Genomic DNA, 18,978 nt, shown 5'->3' on the forward strand with positions numbered 1-18,978 from the left:
CGCCGCCGCCGCTGCCCTTTGATCCCGGCGTTAGTGTTAGTTAGGGGCCGGGAGGCGCGCGGGGCGCAGCCCTCGGCACCGCCGCGCTGCCCGCGCCCCGCCACGGCGCCCGGCGCCCGCCCGCCCGCCGGGATCACATCCCCGGCCGCTGAGGGATACTGCGACCGGGGACAAGCCAGGTGCACGACCGGGGGGGAGGGGGGGAGGAAAAAGAAAGAGAGAGGGGGAGAGCGAGCCCTTCGTGCTGGCTCCTGGAAAACCGGCTTCAGCCCCCTTTCCCCCGGCGGCGAGGGAAAGCCCGCCCCGGGTAGCAGCTCCCCCGGGGGCCCCGGCTTTGTGCCTGCCTGTGCCCACCCCTCCCGGTCTTTTTTGATCTCCCGTTAAACCGAGGAGGAGAATGTGAAAAAAGGGGGAAAATGCCCAGGAGGAAGCAGGAGCAGCCCAAGCGCCTCTCTTCACGTAAGTGCCCCCTCTTTTTGCCATTTTCTCCTTCCTCCTTTCCCCGTCTCCTTCCCCTTTGCAGCCGCCTCCGTCGTTTTGTGCATTAGTTTAGGGTTACAGAGGTGAAACTGACAAAGACACAGCCTGGGTTATTCCTCTTTTAGGTCTGAGCTAAGGCAGCCATGTTGGTGATGAACAGCCTTGTGCCCTTTTAATTTTTCCTCTCTCTCTCCTTTCCCCCCTTCTTTCTTCGCGTCTCTCGCCCTTTCCTCCCTCTCCCTCCCCTCGCCCGTGATTGTGCATTTGTGTTGGGGGGGGGGGGCGGTGTGGGTTTCTCTTTGGGGCCGGAGGGAGGGGGGTCTGTTTTATTGGGGTGGGGAGGGGGGCTAGCACCGGAGGGGAGGGCGGCGAGAGGGGAAACGGCTGCTGGCGTCTTGTGCGGAACCAGCCGAGAGGTCCGTCCCCGGCTAAAGGTTGCGGCGGGGCCGGGCGGACCGGGAGCGGGGGGAAGGCGGCAGCAGCTCCGGCGGGGGCCGGCGGCGGCGGGGGCACCGCGCACAGACCCCGCCGACCCCCCCCCCTCCCCTCCCGGGGGGCCGGGGCCGCCGCCGGAGGAGGGGGCAGCGGGGAGGCAGACCGTGGCAGGCGAGGTCCCTGCGGCGCAGGGAGAGGCGGCGGCGGGATCGGGGCTCCTCCTGGCCGCAGTGAAATGAAGGGTCAGGCGAGCCAGCGCGACTCGGGCTTCAGCGGCGCTGCCCCAGACGAGAGCAGCAGAGCACAGGGCTAAAGTGCATCCCGATCCTCCCCGCCTGCGGGCACCCCGTGCGCACGCACACACATGCGTGCACACGCACACATCCCCTGACACAGCTCACCCTGCCCTCTTCCTTCGTGCTCCCTCCCCCCGCTTTGCTATTTTCTCCCCTCTTCGGAAGACAGTTAACTTTTCTCCTTCTCTCTTTCTCTCTCTTCCTCCCCCCTCCCCCCCAATAAGCGCTCCGCAGCTACCGAGAGGCAGAGGGAGGGGAAGGGACCTAAAAATACCATGCCCCTGCTTGGCCCCGGGGTGGGTTTAAGGAGAGCAGGGGTGGACGGAGGGGTCATTAGCCTGCCTCCGGCACATCTGCTGCGAGCACGCCTGCAGCCCCTCGGCGCCGGGCCCGGGCCGGGGGAGGGCTGAGCCGCCGGTGCCTGAGCCGCTGGGCTCGGTCACCGCGAGTTCACCAGGGCGGCCCTGGCCCCGGCCAGGGGGGCGCCGCCGCGGCCGGAGCGCAGCACATCGCCCGCCCCACGGCGTGGGCAGGGGTGATGCGGGGGGAAGGGGCTGGGGCACCGCTGTCACCCGAGCCACCGCTGCGGGTGTCCGTGCGGGGAGGCGGGAGAATGGGGGAAGGGGGCTGGCACTTGCAGCCCCGCAAATATTTCCTTCGCCGCCTTCTTTCCGCCGGGGCTGCGCCCTGCCCCCGCCGCCGCCTGCCCCCGCGCAGCCCCTCCGCTGCGTGCCCGCTGGAGGAGGCGCGCCGGCACTGCGGGCAGCTAATCCCCCCGCAGAGCGGCGGCCGGCGGCAGGAGCGTGGCGGCGGCGGCTCCGCAGCGCCGCGGCCCCGGCGCGGCGGCGGGGGCAGGGGCCAAGCCCGGGCGCGCAGGGCCTCGCGTGGCCTCGGAGGGGCGTTTCGGGGGGCGGGCGCGAGCGGGGGCTCGGGCCGGGGGGCGGCGGCGGGAGCGGGCGCTTGCCGCCGGCCCGGCGACTGACCTTGCCCTTGCCCCGGCCCTGGCCCCGGCGCGGCTGCCCTCTGCCTGCCTCCTGGGCTGACATGAAACGCAGGCTCCATTTTAGCTCGCTCGGGTGTGCCGCTCCCGTGCGCAGGCTGCCGGGGGCTCGGTCCCGGCCCCGGCGCTTGCCTGCCCCCGCCTGCGGGCTGGCGCTGGGCGCCCCTCGCCTCGACCTCCTGACCGCCTGCGCCAGGAAAAAGTCATGGCTGCTTCTGAGCCCAGGAACAATCGCCTGCTTGTGCACGTCGATTATTTTTTTTTCTTTTTTAAATGCACGGCCTAATTTGCAGTTCTTTTGGATTAATTTTAAAATTAAATTTACGTATGTTTTTTTTCCTGATGTGTGAATCACACACTGCATGTTCCATGCTAATGCTACTTTTTAAATGGGATTTATTTAATTTATTTACAACCAGATTATATTGGGATTAGGAGCTATTCTTTGGCAAAAATAATAATGTATTTGATAATTCAGGAAGAGGGAAGAGTTGCAGGAATTCTGATACATCCTGCAGATTCAGAAAATGCCTTCAAATTCATTTCAGTCAGTGTGCAAATGCTATAAATAGTGTGTGCTTTTTTTTTCCAACATGTTGCTTTAATGGGTACTCTGTGTAAAATAAGCTTTTATTCTACAATTCCAGCTGTTTTTAGCAATACAGTTCTTACAGGAACAGCATGTATGTTTTTCATTTTAAAGTATTAACAATAGCAGAAAAACATAAAGTGCACCACGCACATCTAGAAAGAAGATGGCTAATATTGTACTCAACCTTAACTCTGCCCCATTGTGGATTTTACACTGTGATTTGATCTTAAATTATGTTACAGGTTGCAAGTTCATGAATGTTCTCCAGTGTACTCAAATGACTGTGTAGCCAGTTTTGCCATATGTAGCACCTTACTGAACAGTGTACCACTCTAATATTTTGAACTCTGTTGCAGTTGTTTGGGAAATAAATAGTAAGACTTTGTTACAGAGTAACATGTAACTTAACAGATGTGGCTTCGTATGACAGGTCCTGTGGATTTTAATATAGCTTAGGTAGGTAGTTGTATTTTCAAGATCTCTAGGCCTTAATTATTTTCTTATAACATATTGTGTACTCTGAATTGTACCTGAAGATGCTGTAACACTATTTGAAGTAACATTATACAGGGACAGCTGATTAGGACCCTAATTTTATTGTTCTGTAGATTGACCTCATTGGACAACTTTATTGTATAAATTGTATAAATTTAGAGGTAATTTCACAAGGGAAGCCTGTGCTACTGAAATATGTGCTGTGGCGAAGAAGGTTTTTGTAAAAGGGTTTACTAGCATTGTATCGGACTATTGAAACTACTTAAATAGCTTCAAATGAGTTGAGAGATACTGACACTTAAGTGGTTGCAGGGGAAAAAGGGGGTCGATATTAAATGCAGTAATACTGTGTTTTGGTGGCATCTGCTTAAAAAGGGCAGAGTTAAGGCTTGGCTTTCAGTCATAGGCGTTCTTTGCAATATAATTAATGTTAAGAAGGTCCTCTGGAGGTCATCTGGTCTAACCCCCTACTCAAACCAGGGTGGACCTCGGAGTTAGATCAGGAGGGTGGATCATTTGAAATGCTGTATTAACAGGTACTGTAAGTGGAGTTTCTATATGTAAAGAAGTTAAGTTTTTGGCAAGTTAAGTGAATATCTTCACTGACAGACTGTAAAATACAAGAGAAAGTAAAACTTTACTTTCAGGTACAAGTGAATGAGGAAAGGCTTTTAGGAATTCCTTGACGGACAGTGGCTTATTCATACCCTAGCTAAATACTAGGGCAGCATATCCTCCCTTTACCATGACGGTGTTAGATTCATAAGTTAAAATTTGCCCAGTGCACGTTTCTTATGATTACATTTGGATGCACCTAACTCAGACGAGTCAGTTCATTTTCACCAGAACATTTAAAGGCATTTTGCTCTTTCCTTAATGTGTGTTAGTTTTGTTCTCTCAGCTCTTAGCACTAGCACTTAAGATTTTTTTCTCAATGTTTCAATTATCATCATGACCTTTAAATAGTATTTATATATGTTTATATATATATATGTATATGTTTTTGTCTCTGTTGCCTTTCTTCCCATCATACCTCACACTGTTATTTTTTTTCTGAGAATTCATGAAAGTATATTTCCTTTGAACTGCACAAATCTGACTTAGAGGCAATCAGCCTGAAAAATTAAAGTTTTTGAAAGTTTTGAGGGACTCAAGCAGCTGTTCATTGTGTAGACTATCATAGCCTTATGTGTAGCTATCAGTGCTCTTTGCGGTTCAATTCAGTCCCAAAGTCTTAAAAGCAATGCACTTTGTGAATGAATGCCACCATATCTTTTATACATAGTTTGTGTTTGTTACAGAGTATCAGATCAAATGGGATAGGACATTTGAACTACTACTACTTTCTGAAGAATGCATCTAATTTAATACAAATTACAAAAGTATTTTCTGTTGGATTTCTTTTGTTAAAGAAGAAGATAAAGCAGTGATAAGATACTAGTTTCAATTTCAAAAGCTAGATTTGTGGGAGTGGGGGGGCATAAGTCTTCTTGCCTTCATGGTCGAGTGTAGTATTAGCTATTTCTGATACTGCCTGTAGTTTTCCACCATTTCTATAGACTAAAAAAATTCAAGCCTTGTGAAGCTTTTTATTATAGGGGTTTTTATTGCTGGATTATATCATCAGAGTGTAAAGAAAATACAGATAGAAAAGTAAATTAGGAATGATTTAAAGCTTTCTTCCTTTTTTACTTCTCCAGCTTGCTTCATTAGAGACTCTGATAGCAGGGGAGGGTGTTTTAGACAGGTTTTTCAAAAGATGCTCCAGTGATAGAAAATTCTTTGCCATCATTTTGCATTTGAAAGTTGGTTCTAAAGCCAAAGGCTTTTACCAGCAACAGGAGTCTTTCTCTTTTAATAGTATTTATTACCTTACTAGCAGACATTACTTTTACAAGGCAAAGCTTTTAACAGTTTCTATTTACTATTTTTAACCTCTCATCACTGCAGGGATCATGATACAGCTCATTGTCGACAAGAGGATCCATGTAGGGAAAATTATTATTCTTAGTATGGTTAGGTTAATAATTTCATTGCTATCATCATGATTGTCCTGATGGTACTGTAATGCACCTTTCAAATGAACAGCAGCCTTTTGGTGGGTGGAGTAGTATCTGTACTTCTCTACCTGAAAATATTGATCATATTTTATCTCTTACATTACAGTGAAGTCATTATAGACTGTTTAGAAATAACTTCTCCCTTTAGGGAGTTTTTTTTTTTCTGAGGCTTAAAGCCTTGGTCTCGTCAAAGTCTCACTATCTTTGCATGCTAACAAGTACTCTTTTGCATTAGACCGTCACTTGTCTAAAGTCATACAATGGTAGACTATGACTTAGTGTTGTCTGATAGTATAAAGCTTTAATAAATCATGCTGTTCAAGTATAAGTTGGACTTTCAGAGAGCCAGTGGTGTGCTCACTGAACTGTTTAAGTTTTTAGGATCTTTTGAATGAGATTTTGGAGAGGGTGTGGGTATAAAAGGTCTTAAAACATAAGGACAAACTTTTTAATTGGCCAAACAAGAAAACCTACTCTGAAAAAAGCATGGGAAATGTAAGAATGTGCAGACAGAATGCAATTTTATTTTTATATTTTTAAATACATGAAGAAAGAATGCAACTTCATCTTTGTAATAGCATGATTGTTGTCTTTTTCATATGTAAGAAGGCAGGAGTAGGAGGAATTTAGTTTAAAAAAGAAGAACAGCCAGGAGGAGCTGGCTGTTCAAAGTGAAATATTAGTAATTTCCTATAATTTAATCAGACCAGATCCCAGAGCAAGATAATGAGAGCATGACCTACAAAAGAGGACTTTTGGGGAGTTAAAAGGGTTTCTAACATGAAGCTTCAGAAGGCATGTGATTTGTCATGAAGAACCGTATAGAGGACTTTTTTTCTTTCCTATTGCAGAGAAATCATAATATAGACATTAGTTCAGATGGTTATGGAGAGCTAATTTTGCTTATGCTGGGAACCCTTTTACTATTATAGCTTAGTTAAACTATTCTAAGAGTGTATCTTGTAAATAATGTTTTATCCTGTTTCTGATATAGTATATTCTGCTAGTTTGCCATGCATGGTACTGTAATTTGCGTCGTTTAGGTTTAAGTGTGCAAAATCCTTCGTGGTGTATGGAGACTGAAGTATCTACTGTCATGTTTTATATAAAAATGATATGTAATAAGCCTGGACTTAAAAGAAGCTAGCAGTATGTCATAGACTCTAGTTTTCAAGGAGGAAAGGAGATTCGGTTCCTCTTTCTTTCTGCCCCCCAAAGCAAGACTTGGCTTTGTGTTCTACTTTTACAAATTGCGTTTTTATGACGTATAGAATAACAGATGATATTGGGCCGAAGAAAGAAAAAGCTCAGCAAGGTGGATATTATCACTTTCTCCAACGGTTTTTGTGGGTTTTGAGGATATTTCTGCTATTTTTTCTGCCTTTAAAAAATTTAAATAATAAAACAGAGGCTTGACCCAGACTTCAGTTGAGAGGATGTATGCTGCGGGGTACAGTCAGCAATGGATCTGCACATGTGCACTGTATTGTGGCTAATTTTATGAAGCATCAGCAATATGTATCCATAAGCTCACACAAAAGCTTGTTTTTAAGTTTTTCTTTTTTACAGACTAACTCAGGGTTGTAATTTGGGAAGTATTATGCTCCCAAAGACAGTTTCTCTTTTCCTGCTCTACCTTTATTAGTGTTTATGGGCGGGTATCCTCTTTGATCTAGACTCCAAACATCTTGGATGCTCGGTCCCAACCTGTAAGCTTTGTTGTTAGTTTTATTCTTTAAAGTTTCTCCCACCTTGCAAGAAGTTGCCTGTTTGTGGCAACTGAATAGCCAAATTCCAAGTTAAGACTAACGAAATAACGTGTTTCATTTTGTAGGACAAGTGGAATTTTAAGTATCCACACAGACGGTCAAAATTCACTTAATATGAAATCACCAAAAGAGTTTTTTTTGTTGTTGTTTTGTTTGTTTGTTTGTTTTGGAGAAACATACAGAAAGGAAAGAAAAACTGGAAGAACATGGACTTCATAAGAAGTCCTTTCCCTCTTTCTTTTCAGCACTTAGGCAGTAGGCACGGAAGTGGGGGGAAAAGTGTGACTAGTGCTGATGGTATAGTAAACCAAAAGAGCAAAGGTTTTTGTTCAAGATGATTTAGCTGCTATTTAGAACAAGTTGTGTTAGGAACGAAAGGTATACTGAGTGAGAGAAGTCTTGCAATGTACTATTTAGTCACCAGTTTCAGAAAGTGAAATCAGGTTTCAAACAATTGCACCGCTTCATTTCTTTTATTTGAGACTGTCTTTTAATAGGGTGGAGATAAAAATTTTGAAACAACTCAAAGCAGTCCACTGTTATTACATTGAATTTTGCCTCATCCCTACCTCTGGAGTTTTACTGTCCTTACAAAATCCTCGAGAGGGTTTATAGCACTCTGTCTGAAATTGGCCCTCATCTGATATTTGCTGCTTTAATGTATTTTGCCACTTTACCAGTGCTTTCTGTACAGATATAAAGAGTCTTCCCTGTGTGGTTTTTCACTAGTAAGGTAGAAGCTCCACCTGCAAGTTTCTGAAAGAGAGAAAATTGGGCGCAAGTTTGCTTTAAAATTACGGCTTCCTATTTTAAATTAATGTTTTGGATATGTGCTGGATCTTGGTGCCCCATTAGAATTTGTAAGAGCTGTGCACTCTCAGGGTAAAAATGAGAGTTCTGGTGAATTCCTCAAAATAAATGGCTAGGTACTCTTAGAAAAATGTATTAAAAATTTTGATGGCTTTAAGAGGTGAGGATTTTAGCTTAATGAATGATCACTATGTGTAACTTCATTCATGAACCGGAATTCTTTGCAAGTCACCTTTTGACTCATGCAGTAGTAGTACTGACCAATGATTGTATTGAGAAAATAAATGGTTTATCTGAGATGAATTAAAATGGGAAGAAATCTCCCACAGCTAGGTGGTCATGCAGTAAGAAGTAGGTAGGAAACAGAGAGGGTAAGTGGGCTTAGATAGCAGCAGATGTTGTGGCTGTTGGTGGTTGCTTGCTTTCCTGAAACACAGGCTGGCTCTCCCCTTACAGACCACTAGACCTGGCCACTAGTTACTGGGATTCATTTCTCTATCTGTAACTGGAGCAGATTTTCTCCTCTGTATTTCTAGTACTTTGAGGCCATGAAGAGCCCTTCTCAGTCACCAGTGTAAGCATAACAGCCTAGAGCTGCTCTAATTTCTGCTGCCCACAGGCTCTCATCCTGCTCCTCACCCTGGAAAGAAAGGGTTGACATAATCCTTTTGTCAATTCGGCATTGCCAGAGGGAGTCCTTTGCACAGTGAATAACTCTGAAGGGGGCTCTTCTGCCCACTTTGAGGTACTTTTACATTGCCTGTAAGGCCTAAATAGACTTCACCATAATTATTTATAAGTCTTCGTGCACATTGCTATGCTGCATTGAGAAAACAAAGCAAGCTCTAACTAAACTACCTTGTGTACGGGAGGCAGTTATCACAGCAGTCTACCCAGGTTAATTCAGCTATAATACTTCTGGATATACTCAAGCTAGCTCAGATATCACTACATAGCACTGTGTTATTTAGTATAGACATACTCTCATGAGAATCAGAGTTGTCTTTGAAGGCATTTACTAGCCTGCATAAAATGTGTTGGTAAAGCCCGCAGAGTTTTCAGCCAAGAAATGTACTTTAAAAAAATAAAATCAAATCCCACTGCCATTGGCACACTTGTTTGTTGGTTCAGCAGAAAAGCCAGTGATGGAATGGACATGGACATGAAACTCCCCCTTTGCTTCTAGCTTGTCCTCTGCATCAGTATTTTAGATGGATCATTAGATGGAGGGTAGAAATACACTGTTGCTATTTATGCTCTGGGTGCCTTAAGTAGCCATAGCGTTAGTTTCTTGTGCCATCCACTTAGTTCAGAATCCTAAATGTCTTCAAAATAATGCGAGGTTTGAGGAATTAATACTTTTTATTCAGTACTTGCTCATTAGTTATGTGACTTCTGACTTTTCTTAAAGTTGAAAGTTGAGGCAGTGCCTTAAACAATGTGTCTAGGACTGAGAAGTGCCTATTCCACCTGGAAAGGACTGCTTCACTGTATTAGCCCATGCCTACGAGTAGCTTCCTAATCCTCTCGTATCTGGCTTTACTTGTTAACCCCAACCAATCCTCTCAGGGGCACAGAAAGCAGCTGTCTTTGGTAGCAAACACAGCACGACAAAACAAACACTTCTTGAGGCTTCCCTTAGATGTGTTACCATAACATCATCTTCGTAGGAGGAATTAGAGGCACAGAGAATATAATTTACCATGTTTTAATCTGACTTGAAGAGAGAGGAAAAATAAATTATAGGGAACTATATTCCTGTGACATTTATAGGAAGGAATAATTTCAGTATCTAAAACCTAAACCTTTTGTTTCGGAACCAGTCAAAAGGGTAGTGTGCATAGCAAGTGAGTAAAGGGGCAGAGTAAAATGGCTAATCAGGAGCACATTATTTACCAAAAACAGAGCAAGAGAAGCTGCATATAGGAAAAATAAACAGAAACTAGTTAAAAACAAAGGAGATCTTTGTAAGAGCTGACATGCTGGCCTGATGTCACCTGCTATGCTTGAGTATTGCCTTACATATGGTTTGTGAATTCCCCCCTTTACTTTGTGACCCTTGGTAGAGGTTGTAAATGCAATGGGGATAATGAAAGATGTAGCAGCTTGATCTGAGGCTTCCCTTGTTTTGGTTATTGCAATCTACCTACTATAGTAACACAGGGTTTTCTACTCAATTTTGTTGTTTCTTTTACTTTACTAATCACTCAACCTTCATAAAAGTGTTCTGAGGCAATAACCCATTATTTTAAAATACAAATTAAAGATAACATTTTAACTGTACTTTTTAAAGAATAAAATGTTTTGAGTAATTAGTGTGGGATTTTGCTTCTATATTTTAATAACAGGGAAAGAAAGTTCACAATATTTGCTGTCACTACCTTCCAAACTTCAATATTTAGAATAATTTAAGATGACTTCACTGAGTTCCATTTAACTTCATTTTAAAACTAGGATTTGGTATCCATTATCAGCAATAGGCCAGCTTCACAGCCTTCCTCTCATTCCCCCTTGTGCTTCTTGGATGATGCAAATATTGTAGAAGTTGCCTTTGCCTTCCCAGATGGAGATTCTCACTGCGTGGGGGAGTTCCTAGGGAGGAAATAATATTGTTGTTTTTTTTTTTACATCTGCATATTACAGAAATCTAGACTAGTCTATGAATCAGAGTCGGAAAGGGTTGGAGATGGAGCCACAACTGGAACATACTTCAATCCACTTATTCCTAGTTAGCAGCCATTTCCAGCTGCTGTAGATGAACCATTCCCCAGGCTGCTCTGACCTAGGCTGAGTCTAGATTAAGATGCACAGGGGAGAATTGGAGGGCTGTAAAGGCTCGTGCTATGTTTCTCTTTTGCCAGATACTCAGATGTCACACATGAGAGAATCTGGCCCCATGAATAAACTGAATAAGAGCATCTGGATTATTGAATATATAGGGGTAGTGATTCTTCAGGAGTGCATGGAAGGGATTGCTTTTGACAGAATGCCACTGGGACTGTTAGGAATTTGAGATGTCTTATTTGTGTTCAGAGAGGAGAAAAGGAAATACTGAGCCAACTAAAAAAGGGCAAAATAGGCACAGTTTAGAATGCACAATAGTACATGGTATCAGTGAGGCAGGCAAATGCAAACACTTCTTGGACAGTTTTTCAAACTCCAGTATGTTCCTTAGTCTACGTTTACGTGAAGAGCGGCCAGGCATTCTTCTGAAGCAGCAGAGAGACATTTGCGATAGGGGAGAGCGACACTATGCTCTTCTTTCTTCCTCAAAAGCTAGCCCTTAGAAACTGGCTGGGTTAACTGTGCTCATGACATGAAAACCTGTCTTTAGCAAGCAAGAATTTTTCTCTTGCTATTTTTCTAGAGCAATGTATTTTAACTGTGTTGTTTAGAATGTTTTTTGCAAACAAGAGTCCTAAACCCAGTATAAACAAATTCCAGTCTCCAATGACAGAGCTTGTTGGGTTATATTGATGTTTGAGGGGTATTTGGAGGCACAGGAGGACAGTTTACAGATAAGAAAGCTCCAGCTTTTTGGAGTTCTTGGTTTTTCTTTTTTTCCTCAGTGCAACAGGAAGTTCTCTTCAGGTGTTCTTGATGCTTACTGTCTGTTTCACAGACAGCTTTCTTTTCAGCTTTAATCCCTCTGTGATGCTACTGCACTGATAAGGATCAGTTTTCCTCCTTTTTCTCCTTCTCGAAAACCAGAACCACTTGTGATATAATCACTACTTCTATCACTGTCATTATTTTTTTCACTCTTTACCAGTCATTATTCACAATAAGTTTTCTAGACTAGCTGGAGAAGATTAGTCAGCCTTTTTCTATAGAGAGGGAAGTAGAGAATTACCTGTTTTTCATTTTGGTAATATCACTACTCTATCAGTGTCACTGTCTGAAGACTACTAGTGGTTTCAGAAGTTAATAGAATGAGAATTTATTTGGAACTGGTTCAAGAGAAGACACAGTACGCTTTCAATCTCTTGGAGACAAGACAAAAAGTGAAGGTTGCCTTTCTTTATTATTCTAGGTGTTGTTGGTTTGGCTTGTGGTATTAGAACCAGTTGCGAACGCAGATCAGAAATACCACGTTCTTCTATAGGACTTCGGAAGTTTCTTTCAGCTGTGTCTTCTGGATCTCGATTTTCTACAATAGCGATTAGACATCTGCAAGTACTTTCAAGAATTACCTCTTGTGTGAGAAAGACCAGGAAATACAACTTCTCCTTTGTTATCTCCTTTGTATCTGATTAGTGCAAAGGACTTTCAGTCAGGGAGCCAGCCTGCTGTCCTAGGCATGTATGTCACAGAACAAAAATACATTTTCAGCCAAAAAGAGAGCCTGTATTTTGATTAGATATACTGCAGAAAAGATGCACTTGGCAGTTTCTTGGGGAAACCCAGGCAACAAGGGTTGAAGTTTTGTATCTGGATAGCAGTTCTTTGAGGAACAGAGAGAAGCAGAAAAAAGACAGGAAGCATATTCCGTGAAATAACTATTTACGTCCTGGATGTTGCTATATGTTTTTACAGTGCTTTTGAAATCTTCTAAAGAGTTTTCTTGGAGTTTGAAACTATCCAGAGCTTGTTTTACTCTGTCCCTGTACAAACCCTGGTGAGATTTCTCCCCCTTTCAATTCCAAAATTTGACTTTGCCTTTCAAAAGAGGGCAGAAACCAGATCTTCTACACGGTCCTTTGGATTTAATATCTCCTCTGTCTACAGGAAGAAGCATATTTCACTTTTCTTTTGGTTTCAGCCTTCTATCACCCTTTTCAAGAAATCTCTTGCTATTACCAGTTAGAGGGGAGGTATGGAAAAGGAAGTTTTGCCTGAGATCATGTGCATCTATCTTGCAATAGATTTGATAGTCCCATTTTGAGCCTAAACCAGTTCACTGCTTCTAGGCAAGGATAACAGCCTTCTCTGTTTTTCACATACTTTCATTGCACCTTTGAGGATTGGGCTGTCCTTTAGAGTCCCAGAAGGGACACTAAAGCATGAAGATGAAATCAATAACTATGGCGCATCATAAGGTATGTTGTTTCCTTGTGTTCACCTTCCTTTCTCTGATAATGATTCCTTCCCATTTTGTGGGGTGGGGGATTTTGTTTGGAGAAGGAGAGGAGAGGAGGGGAGTTTGGATTTAATATGAGGAGCTGAAAGGAGACTGGGAACTTCATAGTCTGTGCATATACTCAGCTCTGCAGGAAGGTAGTGATGGAGCAGCAGCAGGTGCTCTCGCTGGGGCATTCAGGTGGGCAGAGAGAAGGAGGGTCATGCACCAAGAGTAGATGTGGAAAAAGTGGCCTCACACTGATGGCGAGGGAGCTTGGTTTTCTGGAGCTACGACTGTGGTGTTTAGAATCCTTTCTTTTTAAATAAGCTTGTTGTAATCTTGTTTATAGTAATTAAGGATTTCCTAGTAATTTAAATGGTTGTTTTTGGCAACGTATAGATCATCTTCTCATAAGTGCTGGTACTCATAATATAAGGATAAAAACATTTACACAGGAATAAAAGTCAAGGAAGCAGATAATTGACCGATTTATCAACCTTAACATTTTTTTTCTGATAACATTGTGGTAGCTATGGTAAATTTAATATTGATTGCTTAAGGGCACAGATCCTATATGGTGGGTACAACACATGAGAGCAGCTCCTTGAAATGAATGGGTGAAGGAGCAGGTAATCAACCAGCATGGTTTTGGTGCCTAGATTAGCCTTTTGGTTAATGGTGTGTCCCACAGGAAAGTTTGGAATGACCTTGCACAGCACAGCTGATAGTGTGGGTTCTTTACTGCTCTTCCCTAGAACTTCTAGATCAATTCCAGTCTCTCAGGTGATGGCAGAACTATTTTGCAAACTGAGTGCCATTCCTAGGCCATAATGATAAATTGCAGTTGTGATCAGGGAGTTATTTCTTTCCATTGCAAATTGTTTGTATCCAACAAAGTGGTACATTTGGATACTTTCCTTACTTTAGTAGCCCCTTTTGACAGTTGAATTGACACTTGCAGCTTCTTGTTCACTTCCTTTCCAACTGGAAGTGTATCTAAAATCATGTTGCTGTGGTGACCTCGGCAGTTTTAAATGACTAGCTGCATTAAGATCAGTGACATATAGCAAGGTACATCAATGTTATGATAATGTATAGCCTAAACAGATTGTTTTATTCTTGGCTGCTATAAATTGTTAGGTGAATGTAAGGATGTTGTGCCTGCTTTTTACTGTTGGGGTTGCGATTGTGCTGAGGCTTGCAATACATTTCAAGCAATGAAGACGCAATAAAGAGTCAAGACAGCTATCGCTGCAGCTGGTTCTGGGGCAGTGGAGGGTCAGGTGCAGGCCTTAATTAAGATGAATTGGTGACTGGTGAAGGCACTGAGTGAACAAGAGCAAGCAGTTTATACATGTATCTCAACAACAGAGAATGTAGATATCGTGCAAAATAGACTGAACCACTAATTTGATCTGTTGCCATGTTAAATGAAGAATAGAAAGAAAAGCTTTCCTGCCTTTTTTGACATTTAAATCGTACATCATATGATACAAGAAATTGTATTATTCAGGCTTAATGTCCTACTTCAGATTTGCTATAGGTGCTTTTTTTCTTGTGAACTGCTCACTACATAAAAGTGACACCTATAAATAAGGGTGCTTCTCCCCATTTTCTTCTGGTGTTAGCCAAAGTCTTGTGTGTCACACTGACAATCAAGAAGGACAGAATCACTTCAAGATGCCTTGAGCCATCCAGTCAGCAGATAAATCCTCTAAACTATGTGTTAGGCTTAGTCTTAGTCTGGGAGATTGATCATCACAGCACCAGAACAGCATTTTAAGGTGTGCAGAAAGAAATTCTGGTGGTCTTGAGTTGTTCCAGGCAGAAGCTAACCTCTCTGGAAATGTATTGGATACCTTAATTTTTCTCATTCCAGGTTGTTGTGTGTGTGGTGTTTTTGGTTTTTTTTTTTTTTTTTTTTTTTTTTTTTTTTTTTTTTTTTAAATCTATGATGATTCGTGTATGTCCACTCCCTTTCTTGAACTCTGTTGCCTTTCAAGGGAGCAAAGGTACCAAGAATTGAGGTTCTTGCTCAGATTTTTTCTTTCAGATATCCTAATAATGTGATGTGATCCTTAATTTTTCTCAAACAGACCTGTCCAAGCAAGTGGATCTTGTGTTCCATAACACCTAATCAGAACTATGTGCTGATAGATTGAGAGTGTTGGGATACTTCACTAACTGAGCTCATAATGATTGTTTAGCTTGACCATAGTTTTCTCTCTCTCTCTCTCTCTCTCTCTCTCTCTCTCTCTCTTTCTTTTTGTAAGTCAGGGATGATTGCAGCCTGAGATCTTGTTTAAAAAAAAAAAAAAAAAAAAAAAACCTCTTGAACAAGATGTCTTCTACCTCAAATATACCGTGAAAGACTCTGCCCTACGATCAACCCACTGTAATACCATAGTCATTTGGAAAGACCTTCCAATAACTGAGCCTCTAGTTTGCAGGTAGGCTGTGCTTAAGATAAGGCAGTTTTATGCTTCTGCTCAAAATTTACTAATCTAGACACTCGTTCTGTGTTCAAAGACTTCATCAATGAGCTGCCAAAGGAATGGAATATCTTTTCTTACTCATGGAGTTTCATTCAAGGGTGACTTTAAATATTATGGATTCCTGTAGTCACCATTTGACATTCATGTGATTGTCTCCTGCAATGATATGATCTGGAGTGGAAAATAAGTTTCGTCATTTAGAGATTTTCCAGCCTTAGCCAGCTTTTCCAAACTGCTTTCTAGAATTGCTTGAGGGATCATTTCTAATAAAGTATTTCTCCTCCTTTCTGAAGTAGTCTGAGATGACAGGCTTAGGTTCTTTCTGTGCCAAGGATAGTAGAAATGTTGAGAATAATGTTTAGCTCTTCATATTTTGGAGATGCCAGGTTCTCAACTACTTTTCAGTGTTTGATACTTTTCTCACTGCAACTACCCATTGTCATAAACATCTGTCTAAAGCAAAACAAATGAATAAGCAGAATGAACTTCGGCTAACTTGAATAGTTTTAGGAATTTTAAAAACTTCTTTGTAACTAAGAAAACATAAAATTTCTCATTATAATGAGCTAAACACGTAAGAGGGCCCCGCATTTTAAATGCATGCTGAAGTAAATGACGCACTACGTATCTCTCTGGGCAGACTTGCAAATGGATCACTTGAACCATCTGAAATCATTAATGCTGATTCCCATTTCAAATAGAGCTGATCTCCTACATATTTAGTTTGTCCTCAAACTTATAATGCACTATCAGAGTCTTAATTTAACTATTTTTAAAAGGCCCAGGGAAATCTGCAGTTCCTGATGAGGGCTTTTTGAGTCTGGTTCAGAAGAGTTGAGTTGGTGTCTGAAAAAGTGTTTGGTTTTGTAGCAAGCAGTTTATCATATTCTCTTTTTTCATCAGGCTAAAAAAGGTGAATTTGTTTGATCTATTCGTGTACAGACTTCAGCTTTTTTGAATGGCCATATTCCTATAGCATATAAATCATTGGGATCACTGTCTGGGGCTTTATAAAAGGTGATTCTAAACTCGGCTTTAGATTACTATAGGATGTTAACAAGGGCCTGTGGAAGAAACCTGCAATAAGACTGGCTGTGGTATTTTGCTCAGTCTCCATAAAAGGGAGACTACTTTAACGGACAAAGGCACGTTGGCCATAGTGTTCAAATGATCTTTCTTGACATTGGGAATATAAGGTGGTGTTCTGAATAACTGCTTATTCTGCTTCAGGCATGCATGGCAATGCTTACATTAAGCCTTGAGCACAGTTTCAGTAACATAATACAGTTCATTTTGATGTATTTCTATACTACTGTTCTATCTTTCCTCAACAGCTGGATCAGTTAAAGCTAGCTGAGGTTAAGGTAGGCCATTTCATAGAGTTACACTACTATCTTGCTCCTGTCATTGAAGGAGAGAAAGCAGGTAGCTTCTTCTAATCTGGGAGGCTGGCAACCCATGTTTACCCTAAGAAAACTTGAGTTAATTCAGCAAAAAGTAGACGTTCAGTATAGGGTTACTAACTATAACCTCTTTCCTGGAACAGAAGAATAATTGATCTTCTTGGAGGCAAGGTGTCAAATATCCATCATAATAGAAGTTACCTTCTGGAAAATCTTGATGATCAAACTCACTATCAATATGGGGTCGCATCTCCTGGTCTGTTAACAGCCGCTGAGAACCTTCCTCATGTAGTAACAGCTCAGTTCAAGAGAAATGATGAATCTCTGTCCTCTCGCATGCTTGCCAGTAAAAGAAGGATCTTTTGGTATGGCATTGTAATGGAATGGTAATGAATCCTATTTGAAACATTTATTCTGGGACTAGTGACTAAAAATGAAAGGCCTTTGCTTCTGTTTCCCTTCTACCACAGAATTTTCCTCCTTTGAGGGAAAGGAAGTAGCGGCAGTTTAGAGTTGTCTGTGAAATGCTTTTTCAGTAGTCCTTCCTGCCTTCCTCCTTCCTTGGAGTCCATCACCCCTGGATTCTGCCTCTGAGAGGCACTGTATGTGCGTTTTGTCCATTTATAATTGGCTAGCAGTCGGCAAACCTGAATGTGTGGGAGTTCTGCATGTTCACAGTTAGTGACACATGTATAGTGGCACAGTTAGAAGGTGCATATGGACAAAGCATCCAGAAGAGTTCAGTTACTGTGAAGTAATTAAATTTTTTGTGTGTCATCTTGTTGGTGTTGGAGCCCTGTGTGAGTTTTTCGTTGTTTGTTTGTTTGTTTGTTTGTTTGTTTGTTTTGTTTTTAAAGCAGTACCAGAGAAATTGCTAGGTGAATATTCTGGGTCTTTCTTGGAAGTGGATTTTTAAAGCCTCTTCAAGTTAAGGATGAAATAGAGGATATATGCCTTGTCTTTAAAAGCTGTGCCTTTTTTTTCCTCCCTCCCCCCTTTCTTCCTTCCCTCCAGTTAGGAAAATCATTATTTTAGAAGATGTGGAGATGAAATATGGAGCCCTACCTAGGGCTTCTCTTCCTGTCTAATTGTGTGAACATTTTCACAGATCTTAAACACAGGGGAGAAGGACAGAACAGAAGAGCTACGGCTTTCTGGCAGTTCCTTCTTGCAGCTGTGCTGCTCTCTCTAGGTCAGCCTGCAGTAGCGAAATTTGGTTCAAGCACCAGCACTGCTAAACTATTTTGTGATGAGGTCAAGAGTTGAATAATCATCCCGTTGATAAGTGAGTGAGGCAGAAATTTCACTGAAAGAGGACAGTGACTTTCTATGCTGCTTACCTATTATAGGTCACAGAAATCATGAAGGGAAAATGGCGTACAGAGTGCACTCTAGCACATGGCTGTTTATAGAACTGTGACTTCTAAGTTTTATTTGCAGCTGTTGATTTAATAAAAGGAGTTAAGGCAGGCCTTTGTGTCTTTATTAAAATCATGATTTTCTTGCAAGCATCCCTGTTGGAAAATCAACATTGCCACTGCTCTGGATGTACAGCCTATTCGTATGTGGCTGTAAATGGTTTTTAGATGTGAAACCTTTGGGATGTTGGTTCATAGTGTGCCCAGCTTTTCTGAGGCAGTCCTGCAGCGTGCACATCTGCACAGTCTCGTGGGTGTGGGAACCCACAAAGGTTGTCCAGCCCAAAGAAATGATATATTTTTTAAAATATGCCTTTTTTAAAAAAATATGCCTTAAAAAGGCAGCCTGAACACAAAAAGACTGTTTATAGGTGGCCACCTGTTTATAGGTGGCTGGTCTGAACAATTTATATAGGATATCGCAGAACAGACTTCCCAGGTATGACTGCCATTTTTCAGGCTCATACATGCTACTTTCTATAGTACCTGGATGTGAAATTAGCAAGGATTTACATGAAGCTGATGCCCAGAAGCAATGTGAATTAGAAAGTGATATGTTATTAGTAAGTAATCTCTTGTAATAATTTTTCCAATACCAAAATGATGCACTTGCACAATATATGTAGTTTACCTAAAGGTCTTTACTGTATTCAGCCATTAGCT

General features: G+C 42.2%; 1 protein-coding gene across 2 annotated transcripts in view; it reads left to right on the forward strand.

Moving 5' to 3' along the window:
* Nucleotides 1-397: 397 nt before the first annotated feature.
* Nucleotides 398-18,978, forward strand: part of ZNF827 (zinc finger protein 827) — a 103,762-nt gene continuing 85,181 nt past the window's right edge. For both annotated transcript variants that reach the window (XM_062573893.1, XM_062573894.1), the window contains exon 1: nucleotides 398-459. In XM_062573893.1, coding sequence (XP_062429877.1) covers nucleotides 417-459 — 43 coding nt within the window. In that variant the 5' untranslated portion in view covers nucleotides 398-416. The remainder of the gene's footprint in view (nucleotides 460-18,978) is intronic.

The sequence above is a fragment of the Rhea pennata genome, chromosome 4 (genome assembly GCF_028389875.1).
Source record: "Rhea pennata isolate bPtePen1 chromosome 4, bPtePen1.pri, whole genome shotgun sequence".
In the NCBI taxonomy this organism is placed as follows: domain Eukaryota; kingdom Metazoa; phylum Chordata; class Aves; order Rheiformes; family Rheidae; genus Rhea; species Rhea pennata.